The sequence below is a fragment of the Aristolochia californica genome, unplaced genomic scaffold, assembly GCF_029961685.1.
Source record: "Aristolochia californica isolate CCGP_79_NKW_82.1479 unplaced genomic scaffold, dmAriCali1.0.hap1 SCAF_10, whole genome shotgun sequence".
Classification (NCBI taxonomy): Eukaryota; Viridiplantae; Streptophyta; class Magnoliopsida; order Piperales; family Aristolochiaceae; genus Aristolochia; species Aristolochia californica.
In genome coordinates this window covers 5,429,565-5,449,774 of record NW_027181771.1, presented here as the reverse complement: position 1 = coordinate 5,449,774, position 20,210 = coordinate 5,429,565, and the positions used below count along the sequence as shown (strand labels likewise).

Genomic DNA, 20,210 nt, shown 5'->3' with positions numbered 1-20,210 from the left:
ATTACAAAAGTCACTTTCGTTTTAGAGTTCAAATATTTGAAATGCATCTACCTCACTCTAGATCATACATAACATATGAGGCAACTATCTATACTTGAGGCTTATTATTTGGATCATGCATCATATATTTTATGAGCTTTTTATTTTTTATTGGATGATTAAACTAACGTTAATTAATAATTTATCATAGGGATAATGTTCAATATAATGAAAGTTTTTTTTTTAATTTTCACTAGTCAGTATAATGTGATGGTAGTGACAAGTAATGGCACAAATGTCTGTGTAATAAATGTTATATAATGTGTAACACCTATTGGCTATTGTGTTTTGGATTTTCACTATCTCAATACAAACAAAAACTCAAGACCCCCACCCTCAAAGATCTATGATAGTCTTTTCATAAGATAGGATAGTTTCATATGCTCTCATTTGAGTGAATTAAGAATTAATGTGAAAAAAAACTAATTTTAAGTCTCATCCAATGGAGTAAATGAAAAACCCATACATCCATTAGAGTAGTCATTAGATTTTATAGTCTTAGTCAATATTATAAAAACCAAACCGTCTATCAAACTGATAGGATGATATGTTTTGACCCAATCAGGTTAGACCGGTATCGTCTATTACTTTGATGGAGTCCAATTAGGTCACCTTCTTATTTTTTGTATATATATTATTTTATTAAAATTAGAAATGAATCAGTCTATGGTTAGTTGATTTACTATATTTTCTACATAGGTATTTGGTCATCACTTTGAATACTCCTCGTAATTTTTTCACCATTTCTTTATTAAAAAATTTCTACATAGGTATTTGTTCATCATTTTGAATACTCTCTCGTAATTTTTTTTACCATTTTTTTATTAAAAATAAATGAATCGGATTTAACCAATTTGATTCAAGTTTAGACTTAGACCACCTAGCCAAGTACTAATATTTTAAGCCAAAAAAAATTGATTCAGATTTAATTTGGTCGAATCCACCAGTACAAACTAAAACTAAAAATAGTGCCCCGAAGGGAGGGGGGGGGGGGGGGGTTGATGTGGTTAACATGGTATCAGAGCAGGGTTTTTTAGTTGACTCGATTAACCCACAAAGATAATGTGATCCTTTTTTTATCTATTATCTCTAAAATTTTAAGTTTGTATCTATTTTTTTTCTCTTTTTAGTCCCTATACATGCTATTTTATTTGTGTTTTCACCTCTATATTGAGTTTTTCATATTGCATATTATATATTGGCGAAAAGATATTCGAGTCTACTTTCCAAAGAAAAATGAATTCTGGAAATCAGAGTTTTTTACAAAGAGAAATAAATAATTGAAGCAGCAAAGTTCAGATTGCAAAAGAGGTTTGATAAGTAGCAGAAAGCTTCAACTTCTAAGTTATTTTATGCTATCAAGAACGAGACTTTATATAAAAAATTATATATCAAAAGAAATATCTATAAGTCCATTTTCTTAGTCATTCAACTAATTTTCTATCTAAGTTTTTTATATTGAGATATTGATCTTGGAAGAGTCAATAGTCATGCTAGCAAAAGGAGAAAGAGTATTTAGTTCGGCTAGATTACATAAACTGAAATCTATCAAATTATTTATCTCAAAATAAGTATATTTTATGAAGTAAAGTTATACTTGGATAAAAGGTATTTAAGTTTAGTTTCATAAAGATAAAATTTCATGTCAATCTGATCTATATTTAAGCATATATTCGTATTGAAAGACTCAAAGGTCATGCTAGTATCCTATTGCATTGAAAAATCCGAATTTAAGCCGAATTTTTTGCTTTTCTTTTTGTGTTGTTGTTATTGATCAACTATATTAGAAAAATATCTTACTTACCCCTTTTTCGGTTACCTTTCTCCTACCATCTTTTTTTAACTCTTACATACCCCTTTGGGCGAACCTCTTATGTGTTGCTTCAGTTGGTTTACCTTTTTATATATATATATATATATATATATGTGTGTGTTTTTAAGTCCATTGAGACTTTTTATATGTATTCATGGGTCTTTTTTCACCATCTTGTGAATGATAAACATTACCCACTTATCACCGATTTTTACCTTTGAGAGTCAGTGCCTAGGTTGGGACACCGTGATGGAGGAACTTATTACTACATCTATGTTATTTAGTTCAAGATGGGATCACTATCATTACCTCCCAGCTTAAGGGGGAGAAGTATGAGAAGTACAAGAAAGAGGTATTTTATATGTAGTGGTAATTTTAATGTGACTAAAATATTCAAGAAATGGGGAGCACAAAGATGAAGTTTTTGCATCTATGAAGAAATTTTTGCAGCAAAAGAAAAATAAAGACCATTAATCAATTTCATTGCAAGTTGAAGTTATAAACTCCAGTTTGAGGGGGAGTGTTAAAGAAAATATACGAAATCATTTTACATGACTCTCACAGTAAGCAATCTCACGGTGATAGAATTAACATGGTGGATTCTTACAAGAGTCTCACAAAAAGTAGTCTCAATTTAAAGGATTTTTTTATTTAACATTTTATTAATAAGTTAAGATAGATATTAACTTGTTTGACTTAATAAATTATTAAAATTTTAAATTAACTTTATTTATTTTATTAAAAATATAAAAATAAAATACTTTAAAAAATTTTAATTTTATAATATCCAAATGCTTAATCATATTTTTATTTTTAATATCTAAATTTTCGCTCTTAAAATATTAATTAAATATAATATTAAAAATATATATTTATGTAAATAAAAGAGAGAGCATTTTATTGTACAAAATTAATTTTATAAATTTATTTTTGTAGGATAATTTTATTTAATAAACTAAAATATAATTTAACTATTTTAATATAATGAATAAAATTAATTAATTAATTAATTAATTAATTTTAAAATATACAAATAAAATCATTAAACAAATCCTTACTTTTATAATACCGAAATGCTAATCAAATTATTAGTTTTAAAATATCTAAATTCTCACTCTTAAAATTTTCATTAAATGTAATATTAAAAATTAGAAATTTATATACATAAAAAGGGTATTTTATTTTATAAAATTACTTTAATATATTTAAATTTTATTTTAGATAATTTTATTTGTCTAAACTAAAATATATCTTAACTTTTTAAATTAATAATTTTTAAAATAAATTTAATTTTAAAATATATTTTAAGTATTAAAATTAATTTTTTATATTAAAATTTTTTTAAATAAAAATTTATATATAATATCTAAACACTTAATCAAATTGTTACTTTTGTAATATCTAAATTCTCACTCTCAAATTAGAAATAAAAAATAATATTAAATCATGAATTTATATAAATTACTCTATTAATTTAATTTTTATAAGATAATTTTATTTAAATTTTTTGTTAATAAACTAAGATAAATTTCAACTTATTTAAATTAATAAATAATTTTAATTTTAATTTTAATTAAATATATGTTATAAAATACTTAATTTTTATAATATCCAAATGCAAGAGTGAGAAGGGCCAGAATGAGGAGAACAAGAGTTAGAGAGCAAATAAGCATGCGAGTGAAAGTGAATTCACTAGCCTTAGGAATTGATTTCACTTTCACTCGTTTTTATTAAGAATGAATCAAAACTAATGACCTAGGTAGGTAACTCATTTTGACTTGCCGCTTGGGGGTATTAGTGCACTTCAGGTTCAAGTTAGGGGGGTTAGTCAACTTGAAGTCCGAGAAGAAGATCAACCGTATTACACCCTTCATCAGTTGAAGTCGTTAGTGGAGAGTATATGACATTTCATCTAGATGTTGGGGATGAAGCGGTTCTTCGTCTCCACGTTATAAAAAAATTCATCTCGTTGAAGACCATTTTTCTCATTCTTCCAGATGAAGGACGCGCGTTGTGATTGATTTTTTTCCCCTCTCACTCTTCGCACCCCCCTCTCTCGCACGTCCTCATTTCCAATTTTTCCTCCCTCTCTCCTGCACCCCCTCTCTCGTCTCCATGCGCCCTCGACGTCTCTGCTCCCTCTCTTCTCTCGGACTCTCCTCTCCGACCTCCGTCTCTGCTCCCTCTCATCTCCGGCCTCTGGCTCTCGGACTCGCCCTCTCTCTCGCACCCCCTCTCTCGTCTCCGTGCCTCCCTCTCTTCTCTTAGACTCGCTCTCCGTTTTTCTCTCTTGCTTCTCTCTCTCTCTTATCCCTCTCGACCTCCCTTTCTTCTCTCTCTTCTCCCTCTCTTCTCCCTTTCAGCCTCCCACTCCCTTCTCTCTCGCTATTCTCCTTTCCCCCAAAATACCTTCCAATTTCGTTCGATTTCCCCATTTCGATTTCGATTTTCTTTGATTTTGACATTTGGGCATCCATGTTTAATTTCTACTTCGATTAGGCATCGATTTCCCCATTCGGCATCGATTTCACCCTTCGCCTTCGATTTTCCCCAAATTTCAGAAGTTATGATTAAACCCTAATTTTTTTTCATTAAATTAGTGTTTTATTTGGTTTAATTTTATTTTCAGTGCCTAATTGGGGGTTATTTGTGCATAATTGTGGGATTTAGGGTTACGATTTAGGGCCTAAATTCTTGATTCGGGTTAGGGATTATTTTTTGGGCATACTTAAAATAGTTCAAGAGATTAACTAGAGATAAAATCAGACATTTATTTTTTGTGAATCAGTGAATTAGAGTTGTTCAACATTTTCGGTAAACTATCTCAATAACTGGGTGATACAGACAGCGACGATTGCGATGGTCTTGAGGATGAGGGTAGCCAACTAACAAGCTTTCGGAGGCAGAGTGCATTACAATCCACAAGAGCCGCACAATTTCGAGATGCTATATCGACTTCCATGTGGAACGATAAATGATGGTTATATCTTATTACTTTCGAACATGTGTCGTTCATAAGTACTAAACTTGTAACTTGATGATTTTAATATTAAAGGCACGAACTCGTTATTTGAATAATCTTTCTTTTAGGTTATTAATAAAGTTGTATATGTATTTATTTATTATTTTTGTTCAATTTTATTACTATATTAAACTTCATATTTAAGTCTCTGGTAAATAAAATATAATTAAAGTATGCATTTGATTAATTAATTACTTTTAATTTTGTAAAAATATATTATTAATTAATACCATGTAAAAAATCTATCTTATGTTATTAATACAATACTTTTTTATTCATTAATCATATTTATTTTTTATTTACTTTATTGTATTAGTGATTTAATAGTGGTAATTAAAATATTGTTAACTCAAACACTTGGTTTAATTAACTCATTTTTATAATTAATAAAATCAGTGGTTTTAAATTTCGAAGATGAAGATAAAGATGAACTTGTTCACACTAACACCCTATTTTGAAGATTTCGAAGATGAACTTGTCCACACTAACACCCATTTCGAAGATGAAGATCATGTAGATGCATGAGATGAAGATGAAGATGAACTTCAAATTTCCAGTTTGTTGACTATCCCCCCTTCAAGTATAACTGATTACACTATTCATTCACTTGAACCTATTAGTGCCCTCTCAGCGGTTCCTGAGTAAAATGGGCAAATTAAGATTCCCATCAAAATCCTGGTTCATCTCATTTCACTCGTGCGTGCTCGAGTGAAGGTGCGCCCTCTTGCACTTTCATTTCTTCACTTTCTTCCTCTCTACGTCTCTCGGTCTCTCTTCCTCTTTGTGTCTCTCGACCCCCTCTTTTGTCTTGAGGTTCCCTCTCGCCTTCGGTGGTCTCTTTACGTCTTGGAACAATCTCTCTCCTCTCATACCTCTTGGACCTCTTAGTTATCCCTACACCTCTCGCCTCTCTCATCTCAAACTTCTTCCGATTTCCCCATTTCGGCGTCGATTTCCCCATTTAGGGTTCGATTGCCTTAACTTCTACCTATTTCCCCCCATTTTTGGCTTCAATTTCTCCCATTATACTTAGATTTCCCTCAATTTGCCCCATTTGGTTTCGATTTCCTCCAAATTTCAAAAGGGTTTAGAGGATTTAGGGTATAATTTTTACGATTTAGGGTATAATTTCGTGATTTGGCGTTAGGGTTTAGGGGATTTAGGATTTAAGGTATAATTTCGGGTTTTGGGGTTAGGGTTTACGGTATAATTTTCTGATTAAAAAGTACTATATTAAAATCTATCTTAATGTTATTACAAAAATTACTTATTTATTTATTATATCCATTACTGTTATTACTATATTAAACTAATGATTTAAGAGTAATAATTAAAATATTGTTAAAGTAAATCGGACATTATAAAATATACATTTTTGTTTAAGTTATTTATTTTTTTATAATTAAATAATGTATCAATTAATTTTATCACATAAATTATTGTTTTAATTTAGATTAAACTACATTCATTTAATGTATTAGTGAAATATCTTATTTAATTAATTATTGTATTAAAATATTATAATATTACTTTAAATTACTTATTATAAAAATAACCATATTTCAGTTAGGTTTATTATCTATTTAGATATATTATAAAAAGTAACTCGTTCTTTTGTTTACACTTCATTTTTTTCTTTTTGGGCACTGAGAAAAGTGTTTTCCAGTGCACTTTATATTGAACACACTAAACACGAAAATATTCACTTTTCATTTCACATACACTAGTCAATTTACTTTCACTTAAACCCCAAGTGCACTAATTCCCCTAAAGTGCACACTAAACAGATTTTGAGTAATTTTTACAGGTGAAAGTTCACTTTCACTTTCTGAGTGGACAAAAACGAGAAAAAACATTTTAATAGAACATAAACGTTTGTACACGAAAACGCCCAGCGTCATGCTGCCGATATTCTCCTTCCCTAAGACCTCTCGCATCCCTCTCCGTCGGGTTTCCTACTCTCGATTTTCTTTGTAACTGTTGAATAAAAGCTCTCCTGTTTTTTTCCCTCAACCCTAGATGCTGCCATCTAAGCTGCTCTCTCCCTAGTTTCTCATGTTTCTTATTGGCTTAGATTCTGACAGTGCGAGAGGAGGAGCTGCCATTTCAGCAAACTCCGAATTTTTCTCGACCCGTTCTTTGTTCATCTTTCACAGGTGACTGGCTTCTGCCTCTCCATGCTCCCCAGCTTCCTTAGTCGTTGTAGCGGCAAAGGTAATTCTTCGAACTTCGAAGTTCAGTGGGGTGTGTTTTTATGCAAAGACAAGTTCAAAAACTACTTCTAAACTTGACGGTTACGATTGCTGCAGACTATCTGTAAGGCGATAGTACTCGATATCTTTTCACTGTTTCTCGGCTCAGATTTTGATCTCTTTTATTTGCAATATTCATGTTCAGATCGAAGCTGCTACTGATTGAATGTGAACAAACTTACTGAACTGTAATAAGAAACTAGAGAGAAGAATGAATTGTTGGAGGATCCTGATGGGAAGTTCTTAAGAAACTGGGGAGAAGAATTAAGTGTTGTAAGATCCTGATGGGAAGTTCTAAAGTTATTTATTGGTCATTTTCCTTTTCCTTGTTCTTGAGTATTGGATTGGTAAACGCAGATTCCTTATGGGTGCAAGATGCTAATGGTAAACGCAGATTCCAAATGGGTACAAGTTGCTAATATAGGTCGTCAATAAACTAGTTACACCAAACACTGTTTACTTTGTTTTCTCGCCCCAAAATTTTCCCTTTCATAGGGGTGCGGATCACTGTGCCTAGTTTGCTTTTCAATTTAGCTTAACAGATAAGACAATTGAAAACTAATGATGCACCTGATCTAAGTTAGCTAAGATTTCTTTTTCGACTGGTGTCCTTTTTGTAATTAAGTTGCAGATACTTGGGTCTGTTGGTACATTGTTGAAAATGCAAGTCTCTGTAGCAGAAACAATTTCGTATCTGATTGTCCAGTCCTTTCATTTCATAATCTTGTTTCTTTATCTATTTTCCCCCCAGCTTCTCAATCAACCACTTAATTGTTGCTTCAGGTTGGAGTACGAACCACTATTAGCCAGACACATACCAGGTTTCCAAAGAATTTCTCAGTAGAGATTGCAGAATGGTCTACGTTGCAGAGAATAAATTTAGGTTCTGTATAGATAGAGGGGGAACATTTACTGATATTTATGCCGAGTTACCTGGTCAATTGGGTTGTCAAGTGATGAAGCTATTGTCAGTGGATCCTCTGAACTATGATGATGCTCCAATTGAAGGAATCCGGAGAATCTTAGAAAAGTATACTGGGGAGAAAATACCTCGAACTGCAAAAATTCCTACAGAGAAGATTGGGTGGATAAGGATGGGCACAACAGTTGCTACAAATGCTTTGCTGGAGAGGAAAGGTGAAAGGATTGCTCTTTGTGTGACTCGAGGATTTAGAGATTTGCTTCAAATAGGCAATCAGGCCCGCCCAGATATTTTTGACCTCACAGTCTCAAAGCCTTCAAATCTATATGAGGATGTTATAGAAGCTGATGAGAGAGTGGAACTAGTACTTGATGGAGAAGAGGAAAGTGCTCTTAATTCTTCTTCAACTAATTTTAAGGGTGTATCAGGTGAGCTTGTTAGGGTTGTTAAGCCACTTGATGAAGAAGCATTAATGACTCTCCTGAGGGGTTTACTGGAGAAAGGAATAAGCTGTTTGGCTGTTGTTTTATTGCACTCTTATACTTATCCTCATCATGAGATGTTGATTGAAAAGTTAGCTTTAAGTTTGGGGTTCAAACATGTTTCTTTGTCTTCATCTTTGACTCCTATGGTCCGAGCTGTGCCTCGAGGCTTAACTGCTAGTGTTGATGCATACTTGACTCCAGTTATTAAAGAATACTTATCTGGTTTTATTTCAAGATTTGATGAAGGGCTGGAAAAGGTGAATGTCTTGTTCATGCAGTCAGATGGGGGTCTTGCGCCTGAAAATAGATTTTCGGGCCATAAAGCAGTTCTATCTGGGCCTGCAGGAGGAGTTGTGGGTTATTCTCAGACCCTCTATGGGCTTGAAACTACAAAACCTCTCATTGGATTTGATATGGGTGGTACTTCCACCGATGTAAGTCGCTATGCTGGAATATATGAACAAGTGCTTGAAACTCAAATTGCTGGGGCTATAATTCAAGCTCCTCAGCTTGACATAAACACTGTTGCTGCTGGTGGTGGATCGAAGCTCAATTTTCAATTTGGAGCTTTTCATGTGGGACCTGAATCAGTTGGCGCACACCCAGGTCCTGTCTGTTATCGAAAAGGTGGGGAGTTGGCAGTTACTGATGCAAATCTTGTTTTAGGAACTGTCATTGCAGATTATTTTCCATCAATCTTTGGCCCAAACGAGGACCAGCCTTTGGACATAGAGGTGACTAGAAAAGAATTTGAGAAGCTTGCAACCAAGATTAATTCCTATAGAAAATGTCAGAACCCAAGTTCGAAAGATATGTCTGTAGAAGAAATAGCTCTGGGATTTGTAAATGTAGCTAATGAGACAATGTGCCGACCAATTCGACAATTAACTGAGATGAAGGGTCATGAAACACGGAACCATGCACTTGCTAGCTTTGGGGGTGCTGGGCCTCAACATGCATGTGCCATTGCTAGATCCTTAGGCATGAGTGAAGTGCTCATCCACAGGTACTGTGGGATCTTAAGTGCTTACGGAATGGGTTTGGCTGATGTTGTTGAAGAGGCACAGGAGCCTTTCTCTGCCATTTATGGTCGTGATGCTGTCCTGGAAGCCTTTCAGAGAGAAGCTAAATTGTTACAGGAGGTAAATATGAAGCTTAGAGCTCAAGGTTTTTCGCATGATAATATCCGGTCTGAATCATATTTGAACTTGAGATATGAGGGTACTGATACTGCTATTATGGTTAGAAGACAGATTGAAGGAGAGCTAAATGACTTCGCTGCTGAATTTGAGAAGTTATTCCAGCAAGAATATGGGTTTAAGTTACAGGACCGGAAAATCCTGATCTGTGATGTTAGAGTCCGAGGATTAGGAGTTACAAGTGTTTTGAGGCCTCAGCCTTTGGAATTGCATGTAGGCTCACCAGAGCCTGAAGGTCACCACAAAATTTATTTCAGAGAGGGGTGGCTTCTGACACCTCTGTACAAGCTTGAGAAATTGGGCTATGGGCACCTCTTGCCAGGCCCTGCTATTATTATGAATGGCAACAGTACAGTAATTGTAGAACCTGACTGTAAGGCAATTATTACACGATATGGTAACATAAAGATAGAAATTAACTCCGCTCCAAGCACTGTAAAAGTAACTGAAAAGGTTGCAGATGTAGTGCAGCTTTCTATCTTCAACCACAGGTTTATGGGCATTGCTGAACAAATGGGTCGGACACTTCAAAGAACCTCCATATCTACAAATATCAAGGAGAGGCTTGATTTCTCTTGTGCTCTGTTTGGGCCTGATGGTGGATTAGTTGCAAATGCCCCTCACGTTCCTGTGCATTTGGGTGCCATGTCCAGTACTGTTCGCTGGCAACTCAAGTACTGGGGTGAGCATTTGAATGAAGGAGACGTGTTAGTAACTAACCATCCTTGTGCAGGTGGGAGCCACCTACCTGATATTACAGTTATAACCCCTGTTTTTGATAACGGAAAGCTGGTGTTCTTCGTGGCAAGTAGGGGTCACCATGCAGAAATTGGTGGCATAACTCCAGGAAGTATGCCTCCTTTCTCAAAGTCAATATGGGAAGAAGGCACAGCAATAAAATCATTCAAACTTGTAGAGAAGGGTGTATTTCAAGAGAAAGGAATAGTTGATCTGTTTCAGTCCCCCCAGACTGATGATCTTTCAGGTATTAGTATTCCTGGAACACGTAGGCTTCATGATAACTTGTCTGATCTCCGAGCACAAGTGGCCGCAAACCAAAGAGGAATAACTCTAATCAAGGAGCTTATTCAACAGTATGGTTTGGATACAGTGCAATCTTACATGACACATGTTCAATCAAATGCAGAAGAAGCTGTCAGAGAAATGCTCAAATTCATGGGGCAGTTGTTGCATATGAAAGAAGAGAAGCATGGTATTGTGACCATCGAAGAGGAAGATTTTATGGATGATGGATCCAGTATCTGCCTAAAACTCAGTATTGATTCTGAGAAAGGTGAAGCTACTTTTGATTTTAGTGGAACCAGCCCTGAAGTGTATGGAAACTGGAATGCCCCTGAAGCTGTTACAGCTGCAGCTGTTATATACTGTCTCCGCAGTTTGGTAAACGTAGATATTCCCCTAAACCAAGGGTGCTTGGCACCTGTGGAGATCCTAATTCCAAAAGGTTCCTTTCTTTCTCCGAGTGATATGGCAGCTGTTGTTGGTGGCAATGTGCTTACCTCACAAAGGGTCACAGATGTTATTTTAACTGCATTTCAGGCTTGTGCTTGTTCACAAGGATGTATGAATAATCTCACTTTCGGAGATGAAAGCTTTGGTTATTATGAGACTATAGGAGGTGGAAGTGGAGCTGGACCGACCTGGGATGGGACGAGTGGAGTTCAGTGCCACATGACCAATACCCGGATGACTGATCCAGAGATATTTGAGCAGAGGTATCCTGCTATTTTGCATGAATTTGGAATTCGAGAGAACACTGGAGGTGCCGGCCTTCATAGAGGAGGTGACGGCCTTGTTAGGGACATAGAGTTTCGAAGACCCATTGTCGTTAGCGTGCTTTCTGAGAGGCGTTCACATGCTCCTAGAGGTTTGAAGGGAGGCGGAGATGGAGCCCGTGGTTGCAACTTTTTAGTAAGGAAAGATAATCGCCTGGTTAATCTTGGAGGTAAGAATACCATCAAAGTGAAGGCTGGTGAGAGGATCAAAATTTTAACTCCTGGTGGTGGTGGCTGGGGTAGACTGGCTGAAGCTGAGAATTTAAAATAAGGTTTCAGCATTTTAGATAAAAAGAGATTGTAAGGAACTCTTTGATTTGAGAAATGGTGTATAAGACAGGTCAACTTGGCCTATTTTTTTCATGAAAATGGAATGGCTTTACTGACTCAGTGTGTGTCCCATTGATAACTGCTTATTGTACCTTTAAGTGAGGTTCATTGTTGTGCCGAGACTAGTGTTTAACAGGTCTCCATGTTGATTTATTTGTTATTTCTTGTATAGAAATATGTTCAACCGTGCAGAGACAGGAGTAAACGCATAAATTGAATAAGATTTAATGAAATCAGAGGAAAATTTGTCCATCAATCATTATATCTTAACAGGGCCTATTCAATTATGGTTATAATAATCTTTTAAACAGTCATTAATTCTTCTAGTTATTTAAGAAAAATGGTATTAGATGATTCACCATAAGAAACGCGGAAGGGATTGTAGAATGTGTTTCCCTTAAATGTATAGCTAAAGAGAACATTGCTCATATATATTAAGAAAGGAAAAATAAGGGATAAATCCTATACCCTCAAGTGCATGTTTTTTGAAAGCTGAGTGAAACACACAATGATGTACCATTTTTAGCATAAACTAAAAATGAGAAGGGAGGGAAAGAATGGGGAGTGGGGAACCAGTTTTCATTTCATGCTGTAGACCAAGATCGAACGGCTGAGATAGCTATTTTGCATGATTCGCACGAAATCGCCTTTATCGTTAGATATCTAAATTATAAAATTAACCTACTTAATTTACAAATGAGGTGAGTGAGCAACATATATTAAATGACACTAAATTATTATTTTATTTATTTTATATAATGTTTAGATAATTGTTATTTTATAATTCTCATTAGAGATGGAATGGGCTAGGGGCAATGCAGTGACGGTTTTATAAGTTGAGTTTAGACTTTTTTAAAGTATGATCCTTTTTGCATAGTTAATATTAAAATAGTTGGGTATGGAAACTTTAGTTTGGGTGCAAATTTAATCATGGGTCTATAGTTTGAATCATTTATTTATGAATATGATCATAAAAAGTCCATTTTTATTTGATATATTTTTACTATTATTCCATTGTTTTATATTAGTTTTGTAGGGCATGACTTGCATTTATCAAAGTTTAAATGGTTATTTACTTGTGTAATTTTTTTTTCTAGCACATACACTATAAATGAGTAATTTAATATGGGCATAAACAAAGACTTGGGTTGAAGTTCAATGGTGATATGAATGGTTTTGTAAATGGAGATCTAAAGTTTGAGTCTCCATCCACAAAGAAAAAAAGGCTCAAAAGGATAGAAAATGAGGGAAAAATAAAAAAGTGTCTAGTCTACAAAGCAACAAAGGTCTAACCATGATACAATAATAGACATTGAATGAAGATGGTTGCTTTGTCTGAACGTTTTTTCACATGGTTCTTCTAATTAGAATTGTTTTAGAGCATGTATGCCCTTTGCTTGAAGTGTTAAGTTGTAGAGCCTAATTAACGCCTTACGCTGAGTCAGTCCACGATATATTGATTGTTGTTTCATTAAGGGTAGTTTGGAGATTTTACACTTGTATTGTGGTTGCCCTACTTTTATCTTTATATTTGGGGACTGTTATTAGGGTTATCATCGAGGATCCTATGTTGCATGGGAGAAAGGTTATTTCTGTTATAAACTAATTCATCATTATAGTGAGTTATTGTAGCGACATAAGATAAGATGTAGTCTCACCTTTAGGGGAACATGTATGAATCTTGTGTTTTTGTGCTTGATTATTTCTTCTTCTACGATTATTATTGCTCTCGTTAGTATTGAATTAGGGCGTCGAATTCCTAACATGAAGCGGATTCAAGTTTGAGTTATTTCTAAGGATGACATTAAGATGAGTTAAATAGAGAATGTATACTAACTTTTCTTACATAAAGTGAAGAGAAAGTAAAGATTTCATTTGTAGTGCATTTTTGAGGTTAACAATATCTTGTTGGTAAACTTCTCATCATATAATTTTTTTTGTGCCCAATAAAGTTAATGCAGTGAAATTGTAAATAAAATTACCTTAAAATTTTCTCTATTTTGTTCAATATAAAGTTGTGTTATTGCATTGGAACCTAATTCTTCACCTATAAAATCTCTGCCAAGTCACCTAAGAGGAATTGATTATTCAGTTATGTTGCATGGGTTGGATTCTTCTAAGCTTAAAAGCTAGATCCAGGGTTATCAAAGGTGAAATTACAACAAAATCTCAAGGTAAGTCTTACCCTTGAACTTGGCAAGCTCTTGAAAAATGAATCAACATGGCCAAGTTATGGGTCAATTTGCAAGGTTACAATACTATGGTATTTATTGCTTTTAATGTTTTTTGTATATTTTAAGTAATTTAATATTTTGCACAACTTGTTACAGTCATTTCATTCTATTTTTTTCAAGTGTACACCTCGTCTATGACCTCTTCTATTAGGAACTTAGCTTAGTTTTTAACATTGGATGAATTTGAAGTAGTTTGGATATTAAGAAGAAGAAGAAGAATTGATCTTACATAAATATTTTAAACAATATCATAAATGAAGTGATAATAAATCATAATATGTTTGGTTCTTTCATAAAATATAGAGATAAGTATCCTTCCATAGGTGATGTTGGCTTTGATGTGCTTTACTAACCTTGCATGTCCTCCTAGTGCCTTCAATTTGCATGGTGTCTTGCCATTTTCCCCACATCTAGAGGTGGCATCGAGCCGAGTCGAGCCCGAACTTACCTATGTTCGTGCCAACTTTGATTTAAATATTTTGAATTGGAGCCCAGCCTCGAGCCTAAAATTGTTATCGATTTTGAGCCCAATAATTTTAACCGAGTTCATGCTCGAGCTAGAGCCGAGTTTGAGTTCCAACATACATTTAAAACTTTTCAAAAAATACATGTCAAATAAATTATAAATAAAACTATGCATACATTTTACATAAAATTGGGCATGACCTGTACTTCAAATTGGGTACCTACATAAAATTGTCTATACACTCCATCAACACAGCATAATATTATGAATAAAACTTACACAATAATCAAATACAAAAAAATTAAAAGAAATGTCAATATCAAATTACAATCACCTAAATAAAAACTATAAATCCAGTACAAATTTATAAATTATAGCTCTTTCTCTTCATGCTAGAAAACAATAAACTAAGTCCCCACATGAGCAAAATCTTCAACTTTGACAAAAACAAAAAAAATAGAACTTATTATTGTCAGATAAAAAAATACTCTTCCAATACTAGTTACTTAATGTAGTTAAAAATATTAAAATTATCATGATGAGAAAAACATGAAAAATCATGTAACTGGTAGCTTTATCTCCACAATCTTCTTCTCAGGCTGTCATCATAAAACAAAATTTTAATAAATACAACTAAAAAATATCATAATAAATAATTATTCAAAAGAAATTCACCTTTTGAATTTTCTTGACACCGTGAAGAGCCCGAACCCAATTACTATAAAAAATCAAAGCTTGAACTGTATTTGGTGCCAAGGAAGAATGATATGAGTCTATTACTCTACCACCAACACTAAAGGTAGACTATGAAGCTATTGTAGATATGAAAATTATAAGGATATCTATTGCCATCTTAGATAATACCTGAAATTTTATATGATTCACTTTCCACCATTCTAAAACATCAAAATCATATTGTGAAGTTTTCTCACAAATATACACACCTTCTTCAAGATAATTTTCCAATTCTGACCTTGGTGAATTAACTACTTCCACTTGTTTCACATAAGTCATTAACTTTGACCAACCAGAACTTGATGGAGAATATGACATACGACTGGTGGAAACACCCATAGAGCTAGTACTTGAAGCAATCCCTTCATTTCTAATATCCACATTATATAAGGATACATATTCATTGTAAATCTCATATGAGGTACGCCGAACTAAGTTTATATTCATCGTAGCTTACTCCTTAGAATATATCTCTAGAAAACACATTTCAATCAGCCTTAATTTGACCCTTGGATCCAAACTGAAGCAACGACCATTAACAAATTGCATTCACCCCAATACTTCTCAAATTTCTTCTTCATTCTACTAACCATTGTCTTAATGAAAATATTTTCATTTGTAGAATTAAAATTCAGAACTTCTTTTGCCCTATATACCTGACTAAGTTACAAATTAGAAGTAGGGTAGTCACTCCCAAAAAATATATTGGTAACTACGTTGAAAACTTCTAGAATCTCACACACCATTTCAACCTTTTTCCATTCATCAAGACTTGGCAAACAATCATAAATTGGTTCTCTAACTTGAAATCTAGGGAAATAATATTTGAATTTTAATGCAGAAGACAATATGTCATAAGTGGAGTTCCAACGAGTTGGACAATCAATAACCAACCTCTTTTCACCTAGTTCTAGTTCTTGTACAATTTCAGAAAAAAGTGCGAAGTCTAACCTCAGATAGATTTATGAATTTGACACTCTCACGCATATTCTCAATGATATCTTTAATCTGAATAAGATCATCATGGACTAATAAGTTCAGAATATGAGTACAACAACGCACATGAAATAACTTTCCACCACAAATCAATTTCTTTTTTTTTGAAAAATCTTCTTTCAAAACTCCCAGACAAACATCATTTGAAGCATTATCAACTGAGACACTAAATACTTGATTTTCAATTTCCCAATCTTTCAAACACTTGTAAATAACATATGCTATGTCAACACCATGACAAAGAGGAGGAACATGCACAAAACTCAAGACTAGTTTTTGTAGCTTGCAATTACTGTCAATACAATGCCTAGTAATAACCATGTATTCAATCTTTTGATTTTGGGACTTCCAAAGATCGTGGTAAGACTAATCTTGTTAATCTCTTTTAATAAAAGTTTTAATTTCTTTTTCTCTGCCTTATACACCTCCATACACTCCTTCTTAATGGTCTTACGAGATATTTTTTCATAATTCACATTTACCACCTTCATTAAAAAATTAAATCCTTCCTCTTCTACTATCATGAATGGATGCTCATGCTTAAGAATCCAATAAGCAATGAGTACTCTCATTTTAGCTTGATCATATCTGCCTCCAAACTCCACAAAAGGAAGTCCAAATGGACTTTGATCACCATTAAGCCCCATTGTTTGAAAGTTTATGGTTTTTTGTTTTCTCATTGCCACTTTTCTACCAGGACAATGTTTCAAATGTCGACTCATATGTGTGGTCACTCCACTACTAATAACACTCAAATTGGTTTTACAATGAACACATTGAGCCTTTTTTGTACCATTAAGTGAGACATCTTTGAATTCCAACCACACATGAGATCTTTTTTGTCTTTTTTAACTATGGGTAGAGTCACCTTTATCCTCATTTAGGGTGCCTTTATCTAGGCTCACTTCTGTTACATTAATAGTTCCGGAGGGATATGACTCTGGCGGAGTTGAGTCACTATCTATGGCCACACTAGAGCTAGAGTTAATTATTGATGTCAATTGAGGAGGAGGTGTTGGCATTCTTACTTCTACAAAAAAAAAATACAAATTAAAAACGTAAAGAAAAAAAGCAATCCAAACAACATTAGTAGTTCCATGCAAACTGGGTTTAAGCCCCAATTGAACTGGATAGATACAAAAAAACCGATCAGTATTGAAAATTGTTATTTATTCTTCCTTGTTTAAATTCTTAAGTGCACACTATCCTAAATCTTGATTCTTGAGAAAACCCATGTACAAACCTTTTGCTAAGTTTGTGGCTGCCTGGAGAAAACCCTTAAAAATACCAACAGGCAACAGAGAAGTGTCCCACCAGAGGAGATTTCTTAGAAAGAAATTGGCAACAAAACCTTTTTAAACATGATGGTGGTACAGAGGATGAAAGTGGGTCATAATATGTAACAATTGAAAATTTTATGATGAAGGTTGAATCCAATTGTTTTGAGGTTGGGGTGTGATATTGGAGGGTTGATTGACAAATATCTATCATGGTGAACAGATATGACATATACTTATATCTACCAGAAATATTGTGCTAATATGTAACTTATAAGGAGCTTGCTGATTTCTGAACTTTAGGTCCCTCTATGATGCAAAAGGATTCTGCATAAGGGGGTAAACATGAAGCATACTGGTGACACAGAAAAGATTTTCGACTTTCTAATAGAGACTTTACAAAAACTGAACTACTTAATTGAAGACTTTTACAAAATAAAACTCTCTTCTTCATAAGATTTTCTATATCTTGTTTCTTGTTCTTTGTTTTTTCATAAAGCTGAAAAAAAGTAAGATAATGATAGAGAGAGAGAAAGAGAAAGAGAGAGAATAATGTATGGGAAATTAACAAAGGTAGTTATCTCCATAATCTTATCTCTCACAAATTATAGACCTACAACAGACATAATCCACTCTCAGGTAATACTACAATGTAGGCCATTTAGGCAATGCTAAAATATATGCTACTTTTATAAAATTGTAGACCAAAAAAGTGTGGAGAGGAAATATATATAAACATCGAAGACAAAACAATGAGAAGAAAATAAAAGATATATGTAATCTTACCATGAGAAGACTCAACATCCAGAAAATAAAAGATATATCTAATCTTACCACGAGAAGACTCAACATCTAGAATGTGTAGGAAATTAATAAAGAAGGAAAAAGTGGAACGAAAGAAGGAAGAAGAGGTTGACTGGTTGTTTCATAACAAAAATATATTTTTCTCATTACCAATAAAATTGACAGAAGGGAGAGTTTCTTTTGTGAAGTAAGGAATAAAACTGACACCAGGAATAAAAGGAAAATTTGGACAAAAGGTAGAGTTTCTTACCGAAGCCTTGATGGGATCTTCGCTTCAAACAATACGATTCCAGAGAACGGAGCTCTCTGAACCTTTTAATTTGCGGGGGAAAGGAAAAAGAAACATGCAGAGTGCCGAATCTATGGAGTGAGAGGTGGTGAGTTAAAACATTAATACAAAACACTTAAAACTCAAAACACAACAGAACGGTAAGAGCTAAAAACATAAAAATCAACAGTAGTGGAGAATGAGATTACCTTTGAGAAATGAGTAGGAATGAGTTCCTAAAACAGCATCAGCATGAGGCGTTCGTCCGATCGAAGGTAAATAATGGAATACAGAAGATAAAAATGAAAAAAAATTAGTGTTAGTTCGGCGAAGAAAAATAAAACCCAAAAGAATAAGAATAAAACAACTTACCTCTTTCCGTCACTTCCGTCAGCGAGGAAGAAGTTCGGAGGAGGAAACCGAAGAGGAATAAGATCATAGAGGAAAAATCGAAGATTGAGACCCAGAGTAAGTAATCAGAGACTAAGATTGAGAGTAAGGAATCTAAGAGGGAGAATGCGGAATAAGAAGATGAAATCCCCCCATTTGATCTAAATCACCGCCTGACGAATGCCATTCTCTATTCCCTTGATTCCCGCTGAGAAAACGAAACGGAAGAGACGAAATCAAAAGTCGACCTCCCACTTCTGCTCCCGCCTCCTGACTCCCGACTCCTCGAATCCCGGACCCCCATTATGTTAACAAGCCGACTCATGAGCTTTCGAACCGAACCATGGTTCGGTTGAGCTTAGCTTGTTAACTTAAATGAGCCTTATCTGGATCTCGAACTCAGGTCGAGATCCAGATAAATTGAATCAAACCGAGCCGAGCTTGAGCCGCTCACAAATCGGCTCAGTTTGATGCCACCCCTAACCACATCCCGAGTTTTAGACATGTGTGCTACCACTTGGTATGTTATTATACATGACCAAAGTAGACACATCTTTGCCGCATAAGTGTGGGCATTGGAATGCTTAAATAAGAACTTGACTTAATTCAACTTGCCAAAACCCAACCAGATTTTGGTGGGAATGAGGTGAGTGAAATAAAAAAAATTTCCCATCTCAGTGCTGAATTTAAGCCTAATTAAATGGTCTATTTCAAAAATGATAAAATAAATTTATTAAAATTTAATATTTTTATTATAAATTATTGAAAGTTTGATGCCATCATATTATTATTGTTTTCTATTTTAGGGTGGTTAGTCAACATGAATCAGGAGATGAAGTTCATCCTGACTACTTATGTCATTCAAAGAAGCTTAGGGGGGTTTAGTCAACATTGAAGTTGAAGTTGAAGTTAGACTTCAAATTCAAGGTAATGATTTGATTCAACTTCAACTCTTATTTGGGTGTTAAGGGGGGTTAGTCCACAATGAAGTGGAATGAATTCCCCCCGCATTATTTAGTTCATTAAAAAATAGCGTTAGTGTAGAAAGACTTGAATTGAAGTGAGATTACACCATTTCATTCGCTCAGGCAAAAACGGGGGAAAACTGTTTCCCACCTAGTTTGCGAATCATCAGCTTTCCACGCGACACACGCAGAGCACGGGAGGCCGAGCATCTGTCGC

The 20,210-nt window shown here is 34.3% G+C and overlaps 1 protein-coding gene across 1 annotated transcript; it reads left to right on the top strand.

Moving 5' to 3' along the window:
* The first annotated feature begins 6,787 nt into the window (after positions 1–6,787).
* Positions 6,788–11,971, top strand: LOC137934514 (5-oxoprolinase 1). Its single transcript, XM_068778906.1, has 2 exons — positions 6,788–7,088; positions 7,910–11,971. Exon 2 carries the CDS (start codon positions 7,981–7,983, stop codon positions 11,797–11,799), a length of 3,819 nt encoding a protein of 1,272 aa, XP_068635007.1. The 5' UTR covers positions 6,788–7,088; positions 7,910–7,980; the 3' UTR covers positions 11,800–11,971.
* Positions 11,972–20,210: the final 8,239 nt, after the last annotated feature.

Coding starts and splice junctions, on each gene's coding strand:
- LOC137934514 (XM_068778906.1), top strand. CDS start 7,981: ATGGTCTACGTTGCAGAGAATAAATTTAGGTTCTGTATAGATAGAGGG.